General features: G+C 36.6%; 1 protein-coding gene across 2 annotated transcripts; it reads left to right on the top strand.

Annotated features, from left to right (window-relative positions):
• Positions 1-4,610: 4,610 nt before the first annotated feature.
• On the top strand, positions 4,611-7,671 carry LOC120069452 (protein FAR1-RELATED SEQUENCE 8-like). Of its 2 annotated transcripts, XM_039021223.1 has the most exons (3): positions 4,611-4,804; positions 5,411-6,203; positions 6,471-7,671. In XM_039021223.1, the coding sequence occupies exons 1-3, from the start codon at positions 4,736-4,738 to the stop codon at positions 7,574-7,576; spliced, it is 1,968 nt and encodes a 655-aa protein (XP_038877151.1). In that variant the 5' UTR covers positions 4,611-4,735; the 3' UTR covers positions 7,577-7,671. The 2 variants fall into 2 exon arrangements, with proteins under 2 accessions (XP_038877151.1, XP_038877145.1); XM_039021217.1 differs by having other exon boundaries at positions 4,624-4,804; positions 5,411-7,671.
• The last annotated feature ends 12,811 nt before the right edge of the window (positions 7,672-20,482 follow it).

Here is a 20,482-nt window from a genome sequence, read left to right on the forward strand (position 1 = left end):
GATTTATGAGATGAGCTGCAGTAAGAACAACATCTCCCTATAGATACGAGGGTAAGGATGCAAGTATTATGAGGGATCGGGCTACTTCAATGAGGTGGCGATTTTTCGTTCGTCCACCCCATTCTACTGAGGTGTATAGGCACATGAATTTTGGTGGACAATTCCTTTAGAGTTTAAGAACTCACGAAGGGTCTGATTAACAAATTCACGCCCATTGTCACTTCGAAGAATGACAATTTTGGTATTGAACTGGGTTTCAACGGTGGTGTAAAACTGTTGAAAGACCATCGTCACTTCAGACTTGTCTGTAAGAAGAAACACCCATGTAAGACGAGTGTGATCATCAATAAAGGTAACGAACCACCATTTACCTGATACCGTTGTGACATTCGAAGAGCCCCAAACGTCACTATGTATCAGGTTGAAGGGCCGGGAAGGTTTGTTGGGTTGTGAGGTAAAAGACGCCCTAGGCTGCTTAGCACGGATACAAACATCACACGACAAAGATGACACATTCACATTACGAAATAAATGGAGAAATAGATATTTCATATAATGAAATTTTGGATGTCCAAGATGACAAGGCCATAATAAGAAATCAATTTCAGAAATAGTAAGAGAAAACAGTAAACAAGTGCTAGATAAACTTCTAAAAGAAGCATCTTCGGAAAGAAAATAGAGCCCCCTATTGTGTCGGGCAATGCCAATCATCTTCCCGAGCTCAAGTCCTGAAACGAAACATTATCTGGTGAGAACACAACTTTGCAGTTCAAATTTCTGGTTAACTTATTGATTGATAGCAAATTATACGATATTTTTGGCACATGTAAGACATTATGCAAAATCAGTCCTTGAATTGGGGATAAGTAGCCCTTTCCTGCAATGGGGCAAATGACCCATCTGCAATTCTTATTCTCTGATTTCCAGCACAATGATAATAGGAGAGGAATTGATCAGATCATCCAGTTAGATGGTCCGTTACTCCGGAATCAAGGATCCAGGATTCATCTCCCTCAGCAAAGAAACTAAAGGAATGGGGAGTACCTGACTGTGCAATATTGCCGATTCTGACTGTACCTGGATCCACCTGGCTTGTCCCTGGAGGGGCACCATCAACTGCTTCACTAACGAAGGCTCGACCAGACTTAGATTTGTGGTTCGGAGGACGCCGCTTGCCATTTGGAGGTCGGCCATGTAATTTCCAGCATTGATCTCCCGTATGCCATGGTTTCTTGCAATGCTCACAAATTGGAGGGTTCTTTCCATTCTGTTTGTCATTTTCTGAACCCGATGACTTGACTCCAAACGCAGCAGAGTCCAGGGTATTAAGCCTGTCTCTTATACACATCTAGATGTGTATAAGAGACAGTTCCTGCAGAATTGCCTACAGACCCAGACATAGTGTTTGTGAAAGGTAAAGTAGGGTAAGTAGTTACCAAAGTTTCTGAACATAACGGAACCCCTGGGTATGTATCTGGTAGAAAATCTGTTGATGGATTGGACGAAGATCTAACGGCTGCCCCAAGTGCAGAAATTTGCTGCTGAAGGTTTGCCAGTTGCTGTTGAACACTAATAGTCCCACCATGAATCGTTGTAGGTTGTTTCTGCCCATAGACCCCTGAAGATATCGTTTCTGTCGGTGTGGGAAAACCAATGGGAGGAGCTAGCTGATCAGAGGGCAAATAGCGGGATACAAGAATTTGCTGTAAGGGATTCGGTTGGACCGACTGGTTCAAGTGGTGTTGTGGGTTCTGGTAGACCGACATATCGGGCATATTCGGAGGGCTCGGAAGACACGATGGAATCTGGTAGATCAGGAGATCGGGTGTGTTCGGAGGGTAGGAAGAGCTGGGTAATGTCGGAAGGGAAAAAACCGGAGGAAGGGAAGACGACTAACCTGGAAAATTTCCGTCGGAGGGATCTGGATCGGAATCAGGGTTGCGATCTGAAAAACCCGGCGATTGGAATACAAAGGACGTCGAAGGTAGACGCTTGGCGAATCATGGCTGGACTAGCGATGGATGGTCGAGTCTCGACGGTAGCAGTGACATTGTGGTTGAAGTCATCGACGGCAGCGACGGGGGTCCTCCGACGGCAGTGACGGCTGGATCTATTAGGGCTGGTTGGATCTGAATCGGTCCAAGTAATGGCCATAGATATTGGTCGACAGTAGCCCTAATTTCAGCACTGTTAGAATTTTCTCTTGTTCTTTTCTTGACACTTTTCTAAATAAAAAACATACAAGCGGATAATTGATTTATTTAAACAAAAAATATATATGCACCATAATATATAAAATACAATAGTTTTTGGTTTTCTCCAAATATAAACCAAATTGTCCAATTTTATACTAAAAAAATCAAACCAAACTATTGGATCGGTTTGGAGTAATTTGGTTTTCAGTTTTTTTGTTGCACTCCTATCCACATGTATGAGAATTTTTCCTATACTCAAGTAGTATGGGCAATTTTCTTATCACCTTCACTTATTGTGTGCCAATTCAATGCACTTTTAAAAATAGAGTGGGACCAATTGATACTAATGTGGAGCCTACAGATAGTGATGAAGGTAAATTTATAGTGTAAACAAGGAAATTATGGTACCTTGTAGTACTAGAAAAAATCTTGCACAAATATAGATTTTTTTTTCTTAGAAGAACTACGAAAACAAAAGAGAGACGATGCTTAGAAGGAAACCATTCATAAAAGTAAAATTATTAATCGGAAATAGATCATACCTCAACAAATCAATGTGAAGCTTTTGACAAAATGGAGTCTTGGATGATGAATGAGGGTTTGAGAGGAAAAGGAGAATGAAGAGGATGGTTTCCCTAAAATACACATTTTGAATGAATCGATGGTCACATAGGGTATCAACAACCCTAGCTTATGATGGGTTTTGAATGAATCTAAAAGGTGGAACAATGAAACGTTGATCTTAATGCCAAGTAATGATGGAAGTGTTTTAAGCTTGTTTTAGTTGAGGGTACATACTTTTATATTAGTCGGATTATGCTCCAATTATCAATTAAAAAAATAAGAGATATTTACTATGTTATTATTATTATTTTAAAATTTAGAGAATCAAACCTCTAATCTCGAAGTTAAACTATGCTTGTGTCTTATGTTGACAAAGAGATATTTACCTATAGGAATATATGGAAAGAAATGCTAAAAAATAAGTGATTAGATGCAAATTTATTAAATTATAAAGATTAAATTGGGAAAAAAAGATTATTATAAATTCAATCCTTTTTCAAAGCTTATTTTCATAAATGTCAAAACTTTTGATATTTTTGTATATAAGATTTAATGATTTTTTAGACTAAAATATTCTCGAGTGTGGTGGGCGACTGGAGTGAGAATCTAGCATTGGGAAAAAGTTTACATACTTACTAAGCACCTTAATGTTGGAGAGAGAAATTACATTAATCTGTTGAGATTTTATTTTTTTGCTTATTTGGAGAGAGAAAATACATTAAATGAAAATTTATTTTCTTTTTGCATTGTTCCTATATCAACTTTTTGATTTATCTGACAGAATCATATTTATTTTAAATATACCTTAGAACATTTTGTTAGGTATTTGAAAATTTTCTAACCAATATATGAAATATACTGTATATAAATTAGAGACCGATTTAATGTTTGACGTAAATCATAGTAGAAACAAATATATGAAATATATCACAGTATAAAATTCTCATATTGATTTAATGTTCGACATACATCATAGTATATATCATAAATTTCATTTACATCACTGTTTCGATACTCAATGTGCAATATAAATCTCGATACATATCAAAGTTCCATTTATATCAGAGTATATATCAATAATTCAAAGTAGTCGGATATAAAGAAAATATAAAAACTACAGTATATAAATCCCAGATTGACTCAAATTTCAACATGATATATCTATATCTATATAAGGAAAAGAAAAAGGTACTAATTAGCCTTGATTTGTGAGAACCAAAACTCTTCTTCTTCCTCTTCATTGTGAACCAATTGACCGTTCGATCTCGAGGTCTTTTTCTAGTCATTAGATCTCGAGTTGCGCATTATCTGAGGTCGTCGAGCTGAGTCTGCCGTGTGTACTTCATTCGAATCGTGTCATCGTCCACCGTCAAGTCGAGTTGCTCATTATTCCCCGTCAGTTGAGTTGCTCCCCTTTTCGCTTTGAGTTTTTCGTTCGTTGCTTGAGTTCCGTTCTGTGTCTGTCGTTTTTCATTCGCAATTCGCCGTCCAGTGTGGTCGTCGAGGAAACGCTCATCAATTTGATCCCCGTGGGTTGATGTGAAGGTGGAGAGAACGAGGGAGAGATAGAGAGAACGATTGAGGGAGAAAGAATGAGGTTTTTGGAGAAAAGATAGGTTAAAATAAAAAATAAACGTAAATCAAGGATCTTTTGAATTTTTTTTTTAGAAAAATGTGTCTTTCATTATAGGTGAAGGACAAAAAACTAATTGAATCCTAACTTTTAGGTAATTAAGAAGTCATTTGGACATTTTTTTAAAAAAGAGAAAAGCTGGACAAAAATAAAATATAGGACCTTAGGTTGTTGTGTGTTGTTAACAAAAGTGGACTAAAACATGTGCACGACATGTCGTTTTTACACGAAGACTATACGAAAATAACAGCCCAAGCCCAAGCCCAAGCCCAGCGAGTGGCTTTGGAGGAAAGGCTAATGTATCGGACTTTGACGCACCGAAGCTGAACGCTGTACACCCACCATGACCGGCGATGACTCGTTTTCTCTGAACGACGACGCTTTCGCGGCGAACCCTAACTTTGACATCTCCGTAAGTTATTTCGCACTCCATCTTTCTTCTTGAGCTCTTTGTTTTCCTGTGTGAGATTAGAGTTTCTCTCTTCTGTCACTGTCATTGGTAGGGTTTTAAGGCTTGAATTTGTCTTATGAATTTTGTTACACATCACTCTAGAAGTGGAAACTTTAAGAAATCCGATAAATTGAGGGTCAATTTGCTCTCTGGTTTCTGTAATTTGAATGCAACTTTATATGTGGTGGTGAGGAGATTCTGTAAGCTACTATCATGAATGTGAAGGATATGAATATGGAATTCTTTCATAGTCCTCAATGTCAGTTGATGTTCAGAAAGTCTGGATATGTTTCTGTTTTCTAACTTTTCCTCTAACAATGAGAAGAATTTCTGTGTTCTTAATGAGTTTTTTTTTCTTGAACTCCTCTTCACGGGTTGAAATATGTAGAAGACCAACGAGTGAAAATCACTATTAATTGGAGAGAAAATAACATTGTGGGGTTTAAACATATGAGCTCCTAAACACCTGCATTGATACAATGTTAAATTACCGGTTGACCCAGAAACTTAAGCGTAGGAAAAGTATATTTAATATTATATCATCTAACAGTTTTCTTATTTATTTAGATAGAAGAAGGCTCTCAAAACAGTGGAGAATTGCTTGAGGAAGAAGGCAATAATCTTGAGAGTGAATGTGAACATTTATTTCGGATTGATGAAGATGATCTTGATGATGATAGAGAAGAAAAAGTCTTGTTAGATGATTCCCGGAATCATGGAAATGATGTAAACATTAGTGATGGTAATGAAAGCTTTGGTGATGATATAAGCATAAATGCTGACCATGAGCATGACAGAGATGAAAGTTCTCTAATTGATTGCCAAATTGATTTATCTGGAGATAAGGATTATCCCCCTCCAGTTGCTGGGATGGAATTCGAGTCATATGATGATGCTTATAATTATTATAATTGCTACGCTAAGGAACTTGGCTTTGCTATTCGAGTGAAATCCTCATGGACTAAACGTAATAGCAAAGAGAAACGTGGAGCAGTTCTCTGTTGCAACTGTGAGGGGTTCAAAACCCTTAAAGAAGTTAACAGTCGAAGAAAAGAAACTAGGACAGGGTGTTTGGCAATGATTAGATTGAGATTAGTAGAATTTAACCGATGGAGAGTTGATGAGGTAAAGCTTGAGCATAACCATTCTTTTGATCCTGAAAGAGCTCAGAACTCCAAGTCACACAAAAGGATGGATATTGGGACTAAAAGAAAGGTTGAACCATCCATTGATGTAGAGGTTCAAACAATCAAGCTATATAGAAGTTCTGCATTGGATGCAATGGGCCATCAGGGCTTAAATTCAAATGGAGAATCTAAAATACATGTCTACAAGCCTAGGCGTCTGCTGCTCAAGAAAGGTGATGCCCAAGTCATTCATAATTTTTTTCATCGAGTTCAGCTTACTGATCCAAATTTTTTCTATGTGATGGATCTTTATGAAGAAGGTCTTTTGAGAAATGTTTTTTGGATCAATTCCAGGTGCAGAGCTGCATACAGTTATTTCAATGATGTGGTAGCATTTGACACTACGTGCTTGTCTAGCAACTTTGAGATTCCTCTCTTTGCATTTGTTGGAATAAATCATCATGGGCAATCTATCTTACTTGGCTGTGGATTACTTGCAGATGAGACGCCAGAAACGTATGTTTGGTTATTAAGGGCATGGCTTACATGTATGTCTGGCCGTCCCCCACAGACTATCATCACAAACCGATGCAAGGCTTTGCAAGGTGCAATAGCTGAGGTTTTTCCAAGGGCTCATCATCGGCTTTGTCTATCAGATGTCATGCAAAACATTCTTGAGAATGTGGGAGAGTTGCAAGAGTCTGAAACATTTCATGCGGTGCTAAGTAGGACAATATATGATTACGTGAAAGTGGAAGAGTTTGAAATGGCTTGGGAAGACATGATCCAGCATTTTGGGATAAAAAATAATGAATGTATCCAAAGTTTGTACGATGAGAGAGAGCGGTGGGCACCTGTTTTCTCAAAAGAAACATTCTTTGCCGGAATGTATAATTGCCAGAAAGGTGACTGGATAATTCCTTTTTTTCATGGTTATGTACACCAACAAACTTCTCTGAATGAGTTCTTCAACATATACGTATTAGTTCTTCAGAAAAAGCAAGAGATGGAAACTCGCAAGGACTTGGAGTCCAGTGATTTGAGCCTCCTGCTAAAGTCAAGATGCCTCTTTGAGTTGCAGCTTGCTAAATTATATACAATGGAGATATTCAGCAAATTCCAAGATGAAATAGTGATGATGTCTTCTTGTTTTAGTCTTCCTCAAGTTGAGACGAGTGGTGGACCCATCATGACATTTGTCGTCAAAGAACGTGAAGGTGAGGAGATTTCTCAAGATGGAAGGTCTTATGAGGTTATGTATGATAAAGCAGGAGGAGAAATCCGCTGCATTTGCAACTGCTTCAACTTCAAAGGCTATCTATGCCGACATGCACTGTTCATCCTAAGTTACAATGGCATAGATGAAATTCCATACCAGTACATTCTATCACGGTGGAGGAAGGATTTTAAGCGGCTTTATGTTCCAGATCTTGGCCGTCATAATATAGACATTACAAACCCAGTTCAGTGGTTTGATCACTTGTACAGAAGAGCAACGCAAGTTGTTCAAGAAGGCATGACATCTCAAGACCATTATATGGTTGCTTGGCAAGCACTTAAGGAATCCTTGAACAAGGTACGTCTTGTTTCTGATAGGCATGTATAAATTTGGCTATACCATCCTGTAAATAACCTGACATTTTTCTGTACATTATATATCTCATTTGTTCAGCTAATGCCTACAGAATAGATTTTGTTTGATAATCATTTTGTTTTTAGTTTTCAGTTTTAAAAATTAAGCTTGTATATGCCTTTATTTTTTTGTAGTTTTTATAAACAGAAGACAAAAAATAAAACACTTATCAAACGGATTCTATTTTATTTATGTTGTTGAATTTTGTATAAGAAAATCTGTGCTCTGTTAGGCTTTTGATGTGGTTAGCTACTCCGATTACGTCTTTGTGCCAGTGTATAGTACTGCATATTCTTATTTGGGCGAATTTATGGTGATAAATATATCAATTTTCAAGAGCATAGCTCAACTAATTTAGATACATAGTCTTGTTTAAGAGGTCATCTCACCACGATTGTTGTTGACCTCAAAAAAAACATCTCATCACAAGTTCAACTATCTCTTTACAATAACAAAGAGGATTTATTTATTTATTTGTATTATTATCATTTACTTGATTTTTGTTGAGAAAAAAAAAAGAAGAAAGAATACATTAACACGGAAAAAAAAAAAAAAACGAAAAAGCCCACAAACATTTTAGCTTTGTTGTCATATTCTTGTTCTTGAATGTTTTGATTAACATTATAAAAGAACATGTCAAAAGCTCAAATTCTTTGTAATAGGGAAAAAGATGTTAAGGTTTGTTGTGATGTATTTTCAAATATCCTGATTGATCTGAATATCTTGTTAAGAGCTCAAGTCTTCCCTGAAAAAGAAAAGAAAGTAGAAAGGAAGAGAAGAATGGGAATGACTTTGCTGTTACACTCCTATTCCAATATCTTTTATATTGAGTTTTACTATATGTCTAAAGAGGTATATATTGTGTAGGGTACTTTCTAGACATGGAATTATTGATACACTTTCGAACCTCGAATAACTTTGAGACTATATGTTCCATATATTATGCAATTTGTTCTCACTTCTCACCCAACAATATTTAGGTGTGAACAAAATCCACATGATATTAAATTCTAGATAGGTGGCTACCATGAACCTATGACTTTCTCGATCTTTATCAAGTTCCCTCTATTTATTACTAGGCCAACCTATGATGGTTGATCACCTATTTAAGATTTAATATCATATGAGTTACTATGACAACTAAATATAGTGGGGCTAGGTAATTTTCCTTTGAGAATAGTTGAGGTGCATCCAAGGTGGACTGAACGCTCACAAATATAGATAAAAAGTGACAACTAAATGAGCATTCAAAGCCCTATTGCCATTAGGTTTTTGAACGAAAGGCTTGTTTGTCTTATGCTTATATTCTTCATATAGGTTAAGATGATTCATGGTCAACCATAATCAACGTTGGCTTGATCCTATATAAAGTGTCCAACAGGAAATAAAAACTAAGGAATATGTTAATCATAATGTAAAAGAGAGTTCAAGGATGGTGGGTCATCTTTCAGGCAAATCGTTGCCAATCTTTGTTTTCGAGCATGGGTAGTAAGTTCATGTGCAATTGAGTGACACTTCTGATTAACTAGAAGGAAACTTTGGATTGTGCATGAAAAAACGTTGCAGGCTTCTTGCCACCAAACATATTTAAGTGTTCCATTTCTTGCTCTCATTTCAAGTGTTTATTACATAGGGAGAAAAAAAATTCCAAAAATTTCCTCTTGATAAGTTATATCTTCCGAACTATCTAGTCATGATAAGATTAAAGAAAAAGTTGCTTTTAAATTTTCAATTTCATCCAATAAAATTATAAACACAAGTAGATGTTGGCAACTTTTACTCTTCACTTCATTTTTTTTAATTCACCCGCTAATTATAATAATAATAATAAAAACAATGTATAAAACTTTAAAAGCTCTCTAATTTAATGAAAATCAAGTTCTGTATAAAATTAAATTAGATTAATATACACACTCATTTTCACTATTGTTTCTATTTGAATCTTATCAATTTAATATCACATATATGTTTTATAATTTATTGGACGCACATGACTCGTGAGAATATTTTTCAATAATTATTCAAACAAAATTTTATGAGGTATTTTCAAATATACAAAAATGAGCCAACCTATTTATGGATATAACAAAATATCACTGTTTATCATTGATAGACAATAATATACTACTATCATCTATCACTGTTTATCTGTAATAGATGCCGATGGATGTCTATCAGTATCTATCGCTGTTTATCAATATCTATCATTGTTTGAAAATACTTTTAGTAGTTTTGTCATTGAAAACAATAATCATGATAAAATTAGCAACACTAGTCAAAATTGTGAAAAAGCTAACAATTATCTATATTTAAAATCGTAATTTAATAAAACATAAAGTTTAGAATACAAATTGATATATGGATTTCAGGGTTAAAATTGACTTTTTTCCCTGAAATTGAGTATTTTTTATTTTATTATTTTTTTAAGAGTTAATTGATATTATTGAATGAGAAATTTTGGACTAATCACAAATTATCACGTTATTCACTAAATTAATGGCAAAATTCCAAATAAGTGAATTTGAGACCGATTGAAAGTTGACATGTGTCCCCAAATTGAAGTTGTTGGTGAATTTCAATGATGTCATGTGTTTTCATCACAAGCATTGGATTGAGTGAAATTAATTTGGCCATATTATAATTTGAGTTAAAGTCCAATTGAGCCCAAAAATAGGCTTAATTTGACAGTCAAAAAATGCCAAAATCCAATTAGTTCAGCCCAAGGGCCGGGTCCATGGATCATTCAAGTCCAAGCCCACGAAGCCCACTTGAGAACTCTATAAATAGAGGAGTTATCTTCATTTGTGGGGATCAGAAATTTTAGACTCCAGAGAGCCTAGACAGAATTCTCTACAATCAGAAGCCTCGCAGGCCGATCACGATCATCCAAGAAGATCATGAAGTCCAAAGGATGATCATCCAAGAAGATCAACCAGCTTAAAAATTAAAGTTTATTTTGAAAGCATCGAACAATTATGTGTTAAGAGATTATACTTGCTATACTAAAATTAATACAAATATAAAAGCTCAAATTCCACGAAACAAGTTTCTATGGAAATCTCGTGCAAACAAATTGGCTTTTCAAATACGCTCGTGTGGATGTTCGCACAAGGTTTCCAAAGAAACTTGCTTCATGGAATTTGAACTTTTGTATTTGTATTAATTTTAGTATAACAAATATAATCTCTTAACACATAATTGTTCGATGCTTTCAAAATAAACTTTAATTTTTAATTTGGTTGATCTTCTTGGATGACCAGCCTTTGAACTTATTGATCTTCTTGGATGATTGACCTTTGAACTTGACAATCTTTTTGGATGATCAACCTTTAGACTTGTTGATCTTCTTGGATGATTAGTCTTTGACCTTGATGATCTTCTTGGATGATCGGTTTTTGGTTTGTTGATTTTCTTGGGTAATCGGTCTTTGGGCTTGATGATATTCTGGGATGATCGACCTTTGGGTCTGTTGATCTTTGGATGATCAGCCTTTGGGCTTGATGATCTTTTTGGATGATCAGTGTTTACACGAGGTTCCTAGAGAAACTTGTTTCATGGAGTTAAACTTGTGTTTGTGTTGATGTTGATTTGATGTGGATGTGATTCAATATCTAGTACTTATCCTCTGATTCTCTCTCGGTTGAATGTGTATGCTTGATGTATGGAAGCGAGTGTGTGGATGTTCTAGGGCTTGGAGTCTTGGAAGGATGCTTGTATCTCCAAAAGACTTTAGTTTCAGCTTCATGACTCAAGATTGTAGAGAATTTTCTCTAGCTTTTCTAGAGTCTAAAATTTTTTACCCCCGCAAATGAAGAGAACTCCTCTTTTTATGCAGTTCTTATGGGCTTCGTGGGCTTAGACTTGGCTGATCCATTGACCTGGCCCTTGGGCCAAACTAATTGGATTTGAGTCTTTTTTGACATTTGTGTCAAATTAACCCTATTTTTTGGGCTCAACTAGAATTTAACTCAAATTAAAATATCAAATTGGGCCAAATTAATTTCACTCAATATATCCAATGCTTGTGATGATAACATGCGACATCATCGTAATTCGTCAATTTATGTCTTCAACTCCAATTTGGGGATATATGTCAACTTTTAATTGGTCCCAAATTCAATTATTTGGAATTTTGCCATCAATTTAGTGAATGACGTGAAAATTTGTGATTGGTCCAAATTTTCTATTTCAACAAATACCCATTTTCGAGATTTATGCACATATGTGGGTGGATGAATCTCGAAAAAGATGAAGTTGGAATAAAAAATACGAGTTTATTTGCTCTTGATTTAAACTTCATTTGATGTGCCAACCAAATTACAAATTTAGTACATAAGTTTAACTAGCATTTGAGATAAAATTTGGAATATGACCGAATTTTAATTTGAGATTTTACCTCCAATCTGATTTGGACCGAGGATAATGAAGTAGGGATAAAAACCTAAATTTGGATGAATTGAAATAAAATTAGGAAGATGCCCAAATTTGGATTTTACGTCAATTTGAGGGCCTAATAAAAATGTGAATGTGAGACTTTATCCCTAATTTAATTTAGCTTTGGGGGATAGGAGACTGAATTTGGACGATTTAAATTTGGGATAAAAATTTGGAATATGTCCAAATTTTAATTTGAGATAAATTTGAAGTTTTATCTAGAATTTGATTTAGCATCCACAATTTAATTACACGATAAAAGTCTAAACTTTGATGATTTGAATTTTGGATAAAATTTGAAACATTACTGCATTTTAATTTATCACTCCCCGTAAAATTGGAGGGAAAAAAAGTGGCAAATTAATAGGGTAAAATTGCAATATGATGGCTTGAATTTTGAATGGGTTTGGAAGTCGTGAAACCTCGTCGGAGTAAGGAGCAGAGTCTCCCTGAAGTTGGACATTGTCGAGCCGTTAGTGCCGTTAGAGGTGGAGAGTAGAGTCGGTCGCTGGGATGTTTTCGTCCACCGCCACCATAAATGGGTATCTTCGCGCTCTCCTGCTGCCAATGGGATCTGCTGGAAAACGCCCTACAAGATCTATGTCGCTGCTTTGGACGTCAAATGGTGGAGGCCGTCGACAAAGAGAGGGAGAGGGGTAGCAGTTTGAGAGAGGCTGAGAATTGAAAGGGAGGGATGAAAGAGAAAGAAAGAGACATGGGTTGCGAAGCGGTTGGAAAAAAAAAATATACTGTTTTGGGTTTTTTTCCTTTTTTTTTTTTCCCACATTGTTTATAATTTTTTTTAAACTTCTCTCTTCTTCATCTTCTTTTTTAATATTTCATTCTCTCTTTCTTCTTCTCTTTCTTCTTCTCCTTCTTAATTTCTTTTTTCGTTTTTCGTTTTTCCTTTCCTTTCCTTTTCTTTTTTCACTTTTTTATCTCTTCTTTTTTGACGATTTTCCTTTTTCTTTCTTTCTTCTTTTTTTTTTTTCATTTGAATTTTTTTTTCAACAACTCCCTTTTAAAATTTCTATTACCATTTTTTTTTACTTTTTAAAACATATTTAATTTACTAACTTGCCCTTGTTTTTTTTTAACCGGATTTAAGTTCTCGTGACTTGCACTTAGGGAGTAATTGTTAAGAGGTATTTTTTTTTTGCCGTGTCCCGTTATGCGATCGTCACCTTTACTGGTCCTAGAGAAGACTGGTTCATCTGGGCTCATTTTGACCTTAGAGAGGTCTGAATCATCTTGATCTTAGAAAGTCATTTTACCCTCAAAGAGGGTCGAATCATCTTGCCCTTAGAGAGGGTCAGATCATCTTGCCCTTGAGAGGGTCGGGTCATCTTAGGGCTAGATCATCTTGCCTTAGTGAGGATCAGGTCATCCTCCCCTAGAGAGGGTTAGATCATCTTGTCCTTAGTGAGGGCCAGGTCATCTTGTCCCTAGTGAGGGCCATATCATCTAACCCTGCCGAAGCAGCTCATCCTTAGAGAGGTCTGGATTATCTTGCTCTTAGTGAGGATCAGATCATCTAACCTTATCGAATCGTCTCACCCTTAGAGAGGGTCAGATCATCTTGCCCTTAGTGAGGACCGAGGCATCCTCTCTTGGAGGGGACCAGATCATCATGTCCTTAGTAAGGGTCGGGTCATCCTCCATTTGAGAGAGTTAGATTATATTGTCCTTAATGATGGCCAGATCATCTGATCCTGCTAAATCAACTCATCCTTAGAAAGGATCGGATCATCCTGCCCTTAGTGAGGGTATAAGCTCGGTGAAGTATCAATGGATCTTCGGGGTAAGCTTGGTGAAGCATCGACAGATCTTCGGACATTAGCTTGGTGAAGTATCAATGAATCCTTCACACTTGAGCTTGCTAAAACATTGGCAAATGCTCCACACTTGAACTTGACGAAGCATTAGCGAATCCTTCGCATTTGAGCTTGATGAAGCATCAATGGATCTTCCACATTTGATCTTGATGAAGTATTGACAAATCCTACACATTTAAATTTGACAAAGCATCGATGAATCCTTCGCATTTGAGCTTGACGATGAAGGAAATCGATCACGAGGATTTCCATGAGTAGCGGAATAGATCATTCCAAATTACAATCATGTATGAACGTTACAAATTACAGTCGTAAACAAAACATACGGTTATGCAATCAATACAAAAATTACAGCATGATACAACAAGAAATCAAGGAGAAATCTCTACGCACGTTTGTAGACTCGTCTCCATGCTCTTTGATCACGAACCGCTTGAATGCAACAACCTCGAGCTCTCGAACAACAAACCGCTACACAGCACGCACACTGCGCACTGGCACTCCGCGATCGCCTCGGTCATGAACACTCCAGCAAGAACACGAACGCCCTCCACAGAACCTTGACGGTTTCGAGTTGAGTATAATACCACCAAGAAAGCTACCTTGGTATTCTCGATGTGAGAATCTAGAGGGTGGGCTCTGTGTGGACTTGGTATGAGGCAGATGAAGGAGGATTCAACAATCGTGTAAACGATTGAGCAAGTGGGAGAAGACTGGACCTATCGTATAGGTCGATGCCCAATCGTTTAGCAAAAGCTGAGCTATCGTTTAGCTCATCGCTTAGTTCCGTGTTTATCGCTTACAAAATACTACACGATCGTTTACCTTAGTCAAGCCGTCGTTTAGTAAATTCGTATTTACTTGACAACTTCTTTTCTGAGAGAAAATTCACAAATTCAACATTTGCAAAACTTACTAAAATTAGGAAAACCATTTTCCTTTATCTCACGGTTACCATGAACCACCAATAACCTCCCACTCAATTGACTATTAGAGAAAAAGAATTAACTATCCAATAATTAATATTAATATAAATATAAATGATAACCAACTTATCATACTATATTGGTTATCATTTATATTTATAACATATAGTTTTAATATTTCATCTCATGAAACATATAAACCATAGTTCTTTTTCTATTCCATGGTACTTAATGTAAATCTCATTTACATTAATCCTCCACTAGATGTATCTCATACATCATACCGATCATATCATATATAATCAAATTACCTTTTGTCAATTTGAACATTTTAAATCAACACCAAGAACTGATCCTCAACTGAATCCATTGAGCTACCAAGGGGATCTTATGGACCTGTAGCTCGAAGCTCTAATGGTAGGTGAATAACTGACTAAACTCTTTAGTTACGATATCCACCATCCGTTAACTGCCAGGTACTCCACTAAAAACCGACAACTGAACTCTCCTTACCACAGATATATTATGTGTCCATCTTAATCAATCAGTGTGTCAACCCTTCACAGATCGCTCGTAAGTACAACTCGACCAATAACCGTCCCTGTAGTTTGTTGGATCGATATGACAACCCTAGAGGGGGGTGAATAGGGTTTAATTAAACATTTTTTTCTAAATTAATTTAATTAAACTAATTAATATACTTTTTATAAATAATAAGAAAAATTCAATTTATGCAACAAATAAGATGACAAAAATGTGATAATTTAATTCTATCAAATTTTAGCAAATAAATAAGAACAAACTAAACTACATAAATTGCTTAAATTAATTGCAAAAATAAAAAAGAAAGAGTTAGAGAAGAAGACACCGTAATTTTTATAGTGTTCGGTCAAACTCGACCTACTCCACTCCCACAAGCGCCTCTTGGGAATTTGAATAAAATCTTTTCGACTCTTTCCACGGATTAGAGCCCAACCTTTAACACCACCGCTCCTTTTACGGGTTCAAGAGCAAACCCGATCCTTTCCACGGTTTAGGATCAAACCGTTACAAATGTTAAAATTTTTGAAGAACACAATACAACTCTCACTAGAGTGGATTTACAAGTTTAAGCACTCAACAAGTTTATCCTCACAATACAATAACACTCTCTCAAGAATAAGATGAAAAAAAAATTGAGAACTTAGAGAGAGCAACAATGGAGCTTTTGAGTTTTGGAGGATTATGAAATGTAAAATTTGTTGGTTTAAAATTTGGAGAGGAAGATGATTTATATAGAGATGGAAAAATTTTTAGAAACCATGATTAATTTGGACCATTGGATTTTGGAAAAGAAAAATCAATGGTGGAAATTTTAAACTAAACTAGTCGTTATATACAAACAAAATATAATATTAAATTTCTTTTCCTTTGAAATTCATTTTCTTTTTAAAATTAATCCAAAAAATAAAAAAAACATACCATGTGTCAAAAACTAGCAGTTGGACACAAATATAAAATAATATTAAATTCATTTTCTTTTTAAATTCATTCTCTTTAAAGTCAATCCAAAAATAAAAAACATACCATGTGTAAAAAACTAGCTGTTAGACACAAACATAAAATAATTTTAAATTTATTTTCCTTTTAAATTTCTTTTAAATTTCATTTTTTTTATATTTTAAATCAATCCAAAAATCAAAAGTTCATATGTTAATCTCTTAATGATCCACCATTCAAGTAATATGCTGCCATATGTCTACATGCAAATGGTCTGGTTATGCCACGTCATCCACCACAGTATTTTCTCTATAGACTTGTTTCAGTCATATCGTCTTCGTTTTAGCTCCAATTTGAGTGATTCAAGAGGTTTTGGAATCGTTGTACCGAGCTCTACGCTATGGACATATTAAAACACTAAGATTTTTAGTAATTAAAAATTAAGTTTGTTATCATCAAAACATTAATTAATTAATTAATTAAAATTAATTAATTTAAGATTAAGAGCCAAAAAGCCAACATAGTTATGATGACAAAAATTAGTGAACACAATATGCGATGCATGTCTTAGGCTATGCGTTAATTCTCATGCGTCGGTGGTCATGCGTTGGAATGAAAATATGCGTTATTCTTGTATGCGACGACCATGCGTTCCTGTCACAAGTTTTCTTGCGCTCATGCGAAGTATAACGCAAACGCAAGTTTCTTGGGTGATCCGAGGTCGAACTCAGGGACTTATAGCTAGACGTATGCGGTAAATATGTATGCAGCGGATGAATAAAAGAATGGTGGAGGGTATAAGCTAATGACTACTCTTACTCCTAACTAACAGACAAAGCAGTGGAAGTATGAATGAGAGGTAGAGACACGACAACTGTTGACGCGTAGTAAGTGCATGGAAAATAGATAAAATGTGAGGATGTCTTCATTGCAACCCTAAGCTTGACCGCAAGGGCAACCTCAGCCAACACAAGCTATGCGATCATGCTATACACACTTGCGCCTAACTCTAGGATGCATGCGATGTATATGCGAAGTGTCGAGAGGCCTTATTCCTAAGTTTCTATTCCTGCTCATGTGCTCCCACACATAAACAAGATGACCGCATACCACCATATCCTACTTCTTGGACGCATGCAATATCCTCTCCGTAGGGTGCATACGCTGTGTAATAGCAAACAGAGTTTATTCCTAAGTTCCCCATTCTTGCTTATGCGTTCCAATCCACTCTCTTGAGTCTTAGATTTAGTTTTTAGACTACTCTCTCAAGTATGCCTAAATGATGAATGATGCGCTTATAAGACAAGGTAATCACATAAACCTGGCTGACGTAAGATTATTTATATCTCTTGTGAATACTTGCTTACATTGCTTAATGCGACCAACCACTTACTCTCCGGGCAGTTAGTTGTTGTTGACTTTACTCATAGACAAGCATTGCATCGGCCTATAGATAGGCATTGCTACAGCTTCACACTAAGCAAATAAGGTTTTCTCACAACACTCACGCAATGCACATCTCCCGGTGGTTTGCTACATGCTTCATATTCCTATGCCGCATGATTAAGTATACGATACTCTAGCAATCTCACTAAGTGATGCAATGAATGTTAAAGATGCTAAGTAAAGGAAGATGGAGATAGAATCGAAGGAAACATAGAAATGCATTGATCACAAAATGTATTAATTTCTTAAGCCAAAATGTAATACAATACAATATAAGAAAAGAAGAGAAAATGAAAGGAACAGCTGGAAGCAATGTCTTGCTTCCAGCAGATGTGTGTCAAGGCTGCCGGTGGTGCCATGGAAGGGCGGTGGAGCTGACTCTCTCGAGATCTAACTCCAGCGAAGGCTCCGGTCGTCACTCGAAATGGATGAAGAAGATGAAAAACTCTCAAGCTTTCTTCTAACGCTTTGGTCTGGATCACAAGGATCCACCCGAAGGTAGAAACTTGGATAAAATGAAATTCTGCTCATCGACTTCTATTTTTAGAGGTTGATCACCGACAACATTAATGGACCTGCTCTGATTCTGACATTTGCAGCGCGTTGGTCTTTTTTTGAATCTCTACTGCTAACGGCGTGGTAGGTAAAATTTCAACATCATCTTTTGGTTTTCCCAAGATATGCATTAATGTTTCCATTCTACTAACCTTGCGTTCATCCCACTATTATGGTTATCATCGTGTAGTCGCAATCTTGCAATGACCGCATTCACTTGATTACCACAACTTCTACACGATGACCACAATCGCTTGACGATCGCAACTCCTATGTGATGGACGCATGCGATTGATTATCGCAACACCCATGCGTTGAATGTATACGTTCGCCTTTGCGATGGAGAATTTCTCCACATGCGGTTGTCTATGCGATCGCCCGGCTTCTGCGTCTGCGTTAGTTACAAAGATAGACAATTGAACGCATAGTAATGCATAATAGTGGGTTAGCCGAGATTCTTAATACTGAACAACACAAACTAATTTTCTCATGAATTTCTAACATAATTGCCGCATATTCTGCTTAACAGCCTTCGTAATTCTAAATAAAAGGCCTAAGATGACGTTCATTTCTACCCGTCATCACGCCCCCAAACTTAGAATCATGCTTATCCTCAAGCATGCGTTATACTCAAGAAATTCTTAACTCACCCTCTAGCTTTCCTTTGCGATGACCAGCCTCTCAGAATATAATTTACTCATACCTCTAACCATGGCCGCAACGCTCTCCTCTACTTTGGCTGCTTCTTCAAAAAGATCTTTTCTAAGTTTAGATCCGGCATGCCTTTGCTCAAAAACTTTTTATTCATTCTCCGCAACTTTGCGTTTAGCTTTTGAGAATGCATTCGTTCAAAACACTTCAAAAAAATTTGCGATTACTTATTCGAATGCGGCGTTGAACCTGGTTACGCTCTTCGTTTTGGCTTACCCCCATGTATGTCATGTGGGCATCCAACTTCGGTTGCGTTCCATATTCAACTCAACTCTTGTCTTGCTTAATTTGGCTTGTGCCTGACAGAGGAGTTGCACTTATGCGTTGATCCTGGTGACTTACTTTCATTTTGGCTTGCCCCCACGTGTGTCATGCGAACATCTAACTACGGGTAAGTGCTTTTCACAACTTAACTCTTATCAACATGGGTTTCCCCATTGTGTTGACAGTAGAGTTGTTATTCTCAAAATTTTATTTTATATTATTATTATTTTTTTTGTTTTTGTTTTTGTTTTTTTGTAGAACGATCGCAATGTAATGAACGCAATTCTCTGGGATCACTGCCACTCCCAAACTTAGAGGTTGGCAGCGGTTTCACTGCAAAGCTAAAAATAAACTCAATAGGAATGTTGTAATAAAGTTTGAGCAAAGGTTTGCACATAATAAAACTTAAGACTTTCAAAATTTGAAGAAGCTATTAAAAGTAAGGAAAGCCTTGCGATACTTAGTTAGCGGATGCGGTGAATTATACGTACCATCATAGATGCATCACAAAGGAACGCAATCGGACAAGGAGAATTTCAAAAGGATAATGCATAAAGATAACAAGAAAGGACCTTAGACGGAATAACGCATGCAATCATGCGTTGGAATTCACACGATCGAAGCCATGTGTTGAAGGATGGAGGAATTCTTCCGTTGTGACTGCACACCGAGGAGAATTATTGTCGCACCTACAGGGAGAAAACGCACCACAATCAAGGAAGCAACCGCATATCCAAAATAACAATAACAATAAAAATAAACTAAACTAAGAAAGCAAGGTAAAGATAGAGTAGAAGACGTCCCTGGAGAAATTGGAGTGTTGTCATCGCAAGAAGTCTCCCATGCAAGAGATTTCTCTCAACTGCTTAGGTCAAGAGCTTACACTGACCATTGAAACTTCCGGCAATTGTTGGGTGAATGTTGGCCACCATGTGCTTAGAATTACCTTCAGCACATGTGACTGATTGCCTTTCTATCTTGGGGCCAATATTGGCTTTCGGTGCATCGCCTAAACTTCAATATTGGTTGCAACTTGGTCGCACAAGCTACAATACTCCCAAGATAGAAAGGTTGCCTGCAAAAACACAAAACTCAACAAACAATTAGCTGCCAAGTCCCCGACAACGGTGCCAAAAACTTAATGACAAAAATTAGTGAACGCAATATACGATGCATGTCTTAGGCTATGTGTTAATTCTCATGCATCGGTGGTCATGCGTTGGAATGAA

Source organism: Benincasa hispida, chromosome 1 (assembly GCF_009727055.1).
Source record: "Benincasa hispida cultivar B227 chromosome 1, ASM972705v1, whole genome shotgun sequence".
Taxonomy (NCBI): domain Eukaryota; kingdom Viridiplantae; phylum Streptophyta; class Magnoliopsida; order Cucurbitales; family Cucurbitaceae; genus Benincasa; species Benincasa hispida.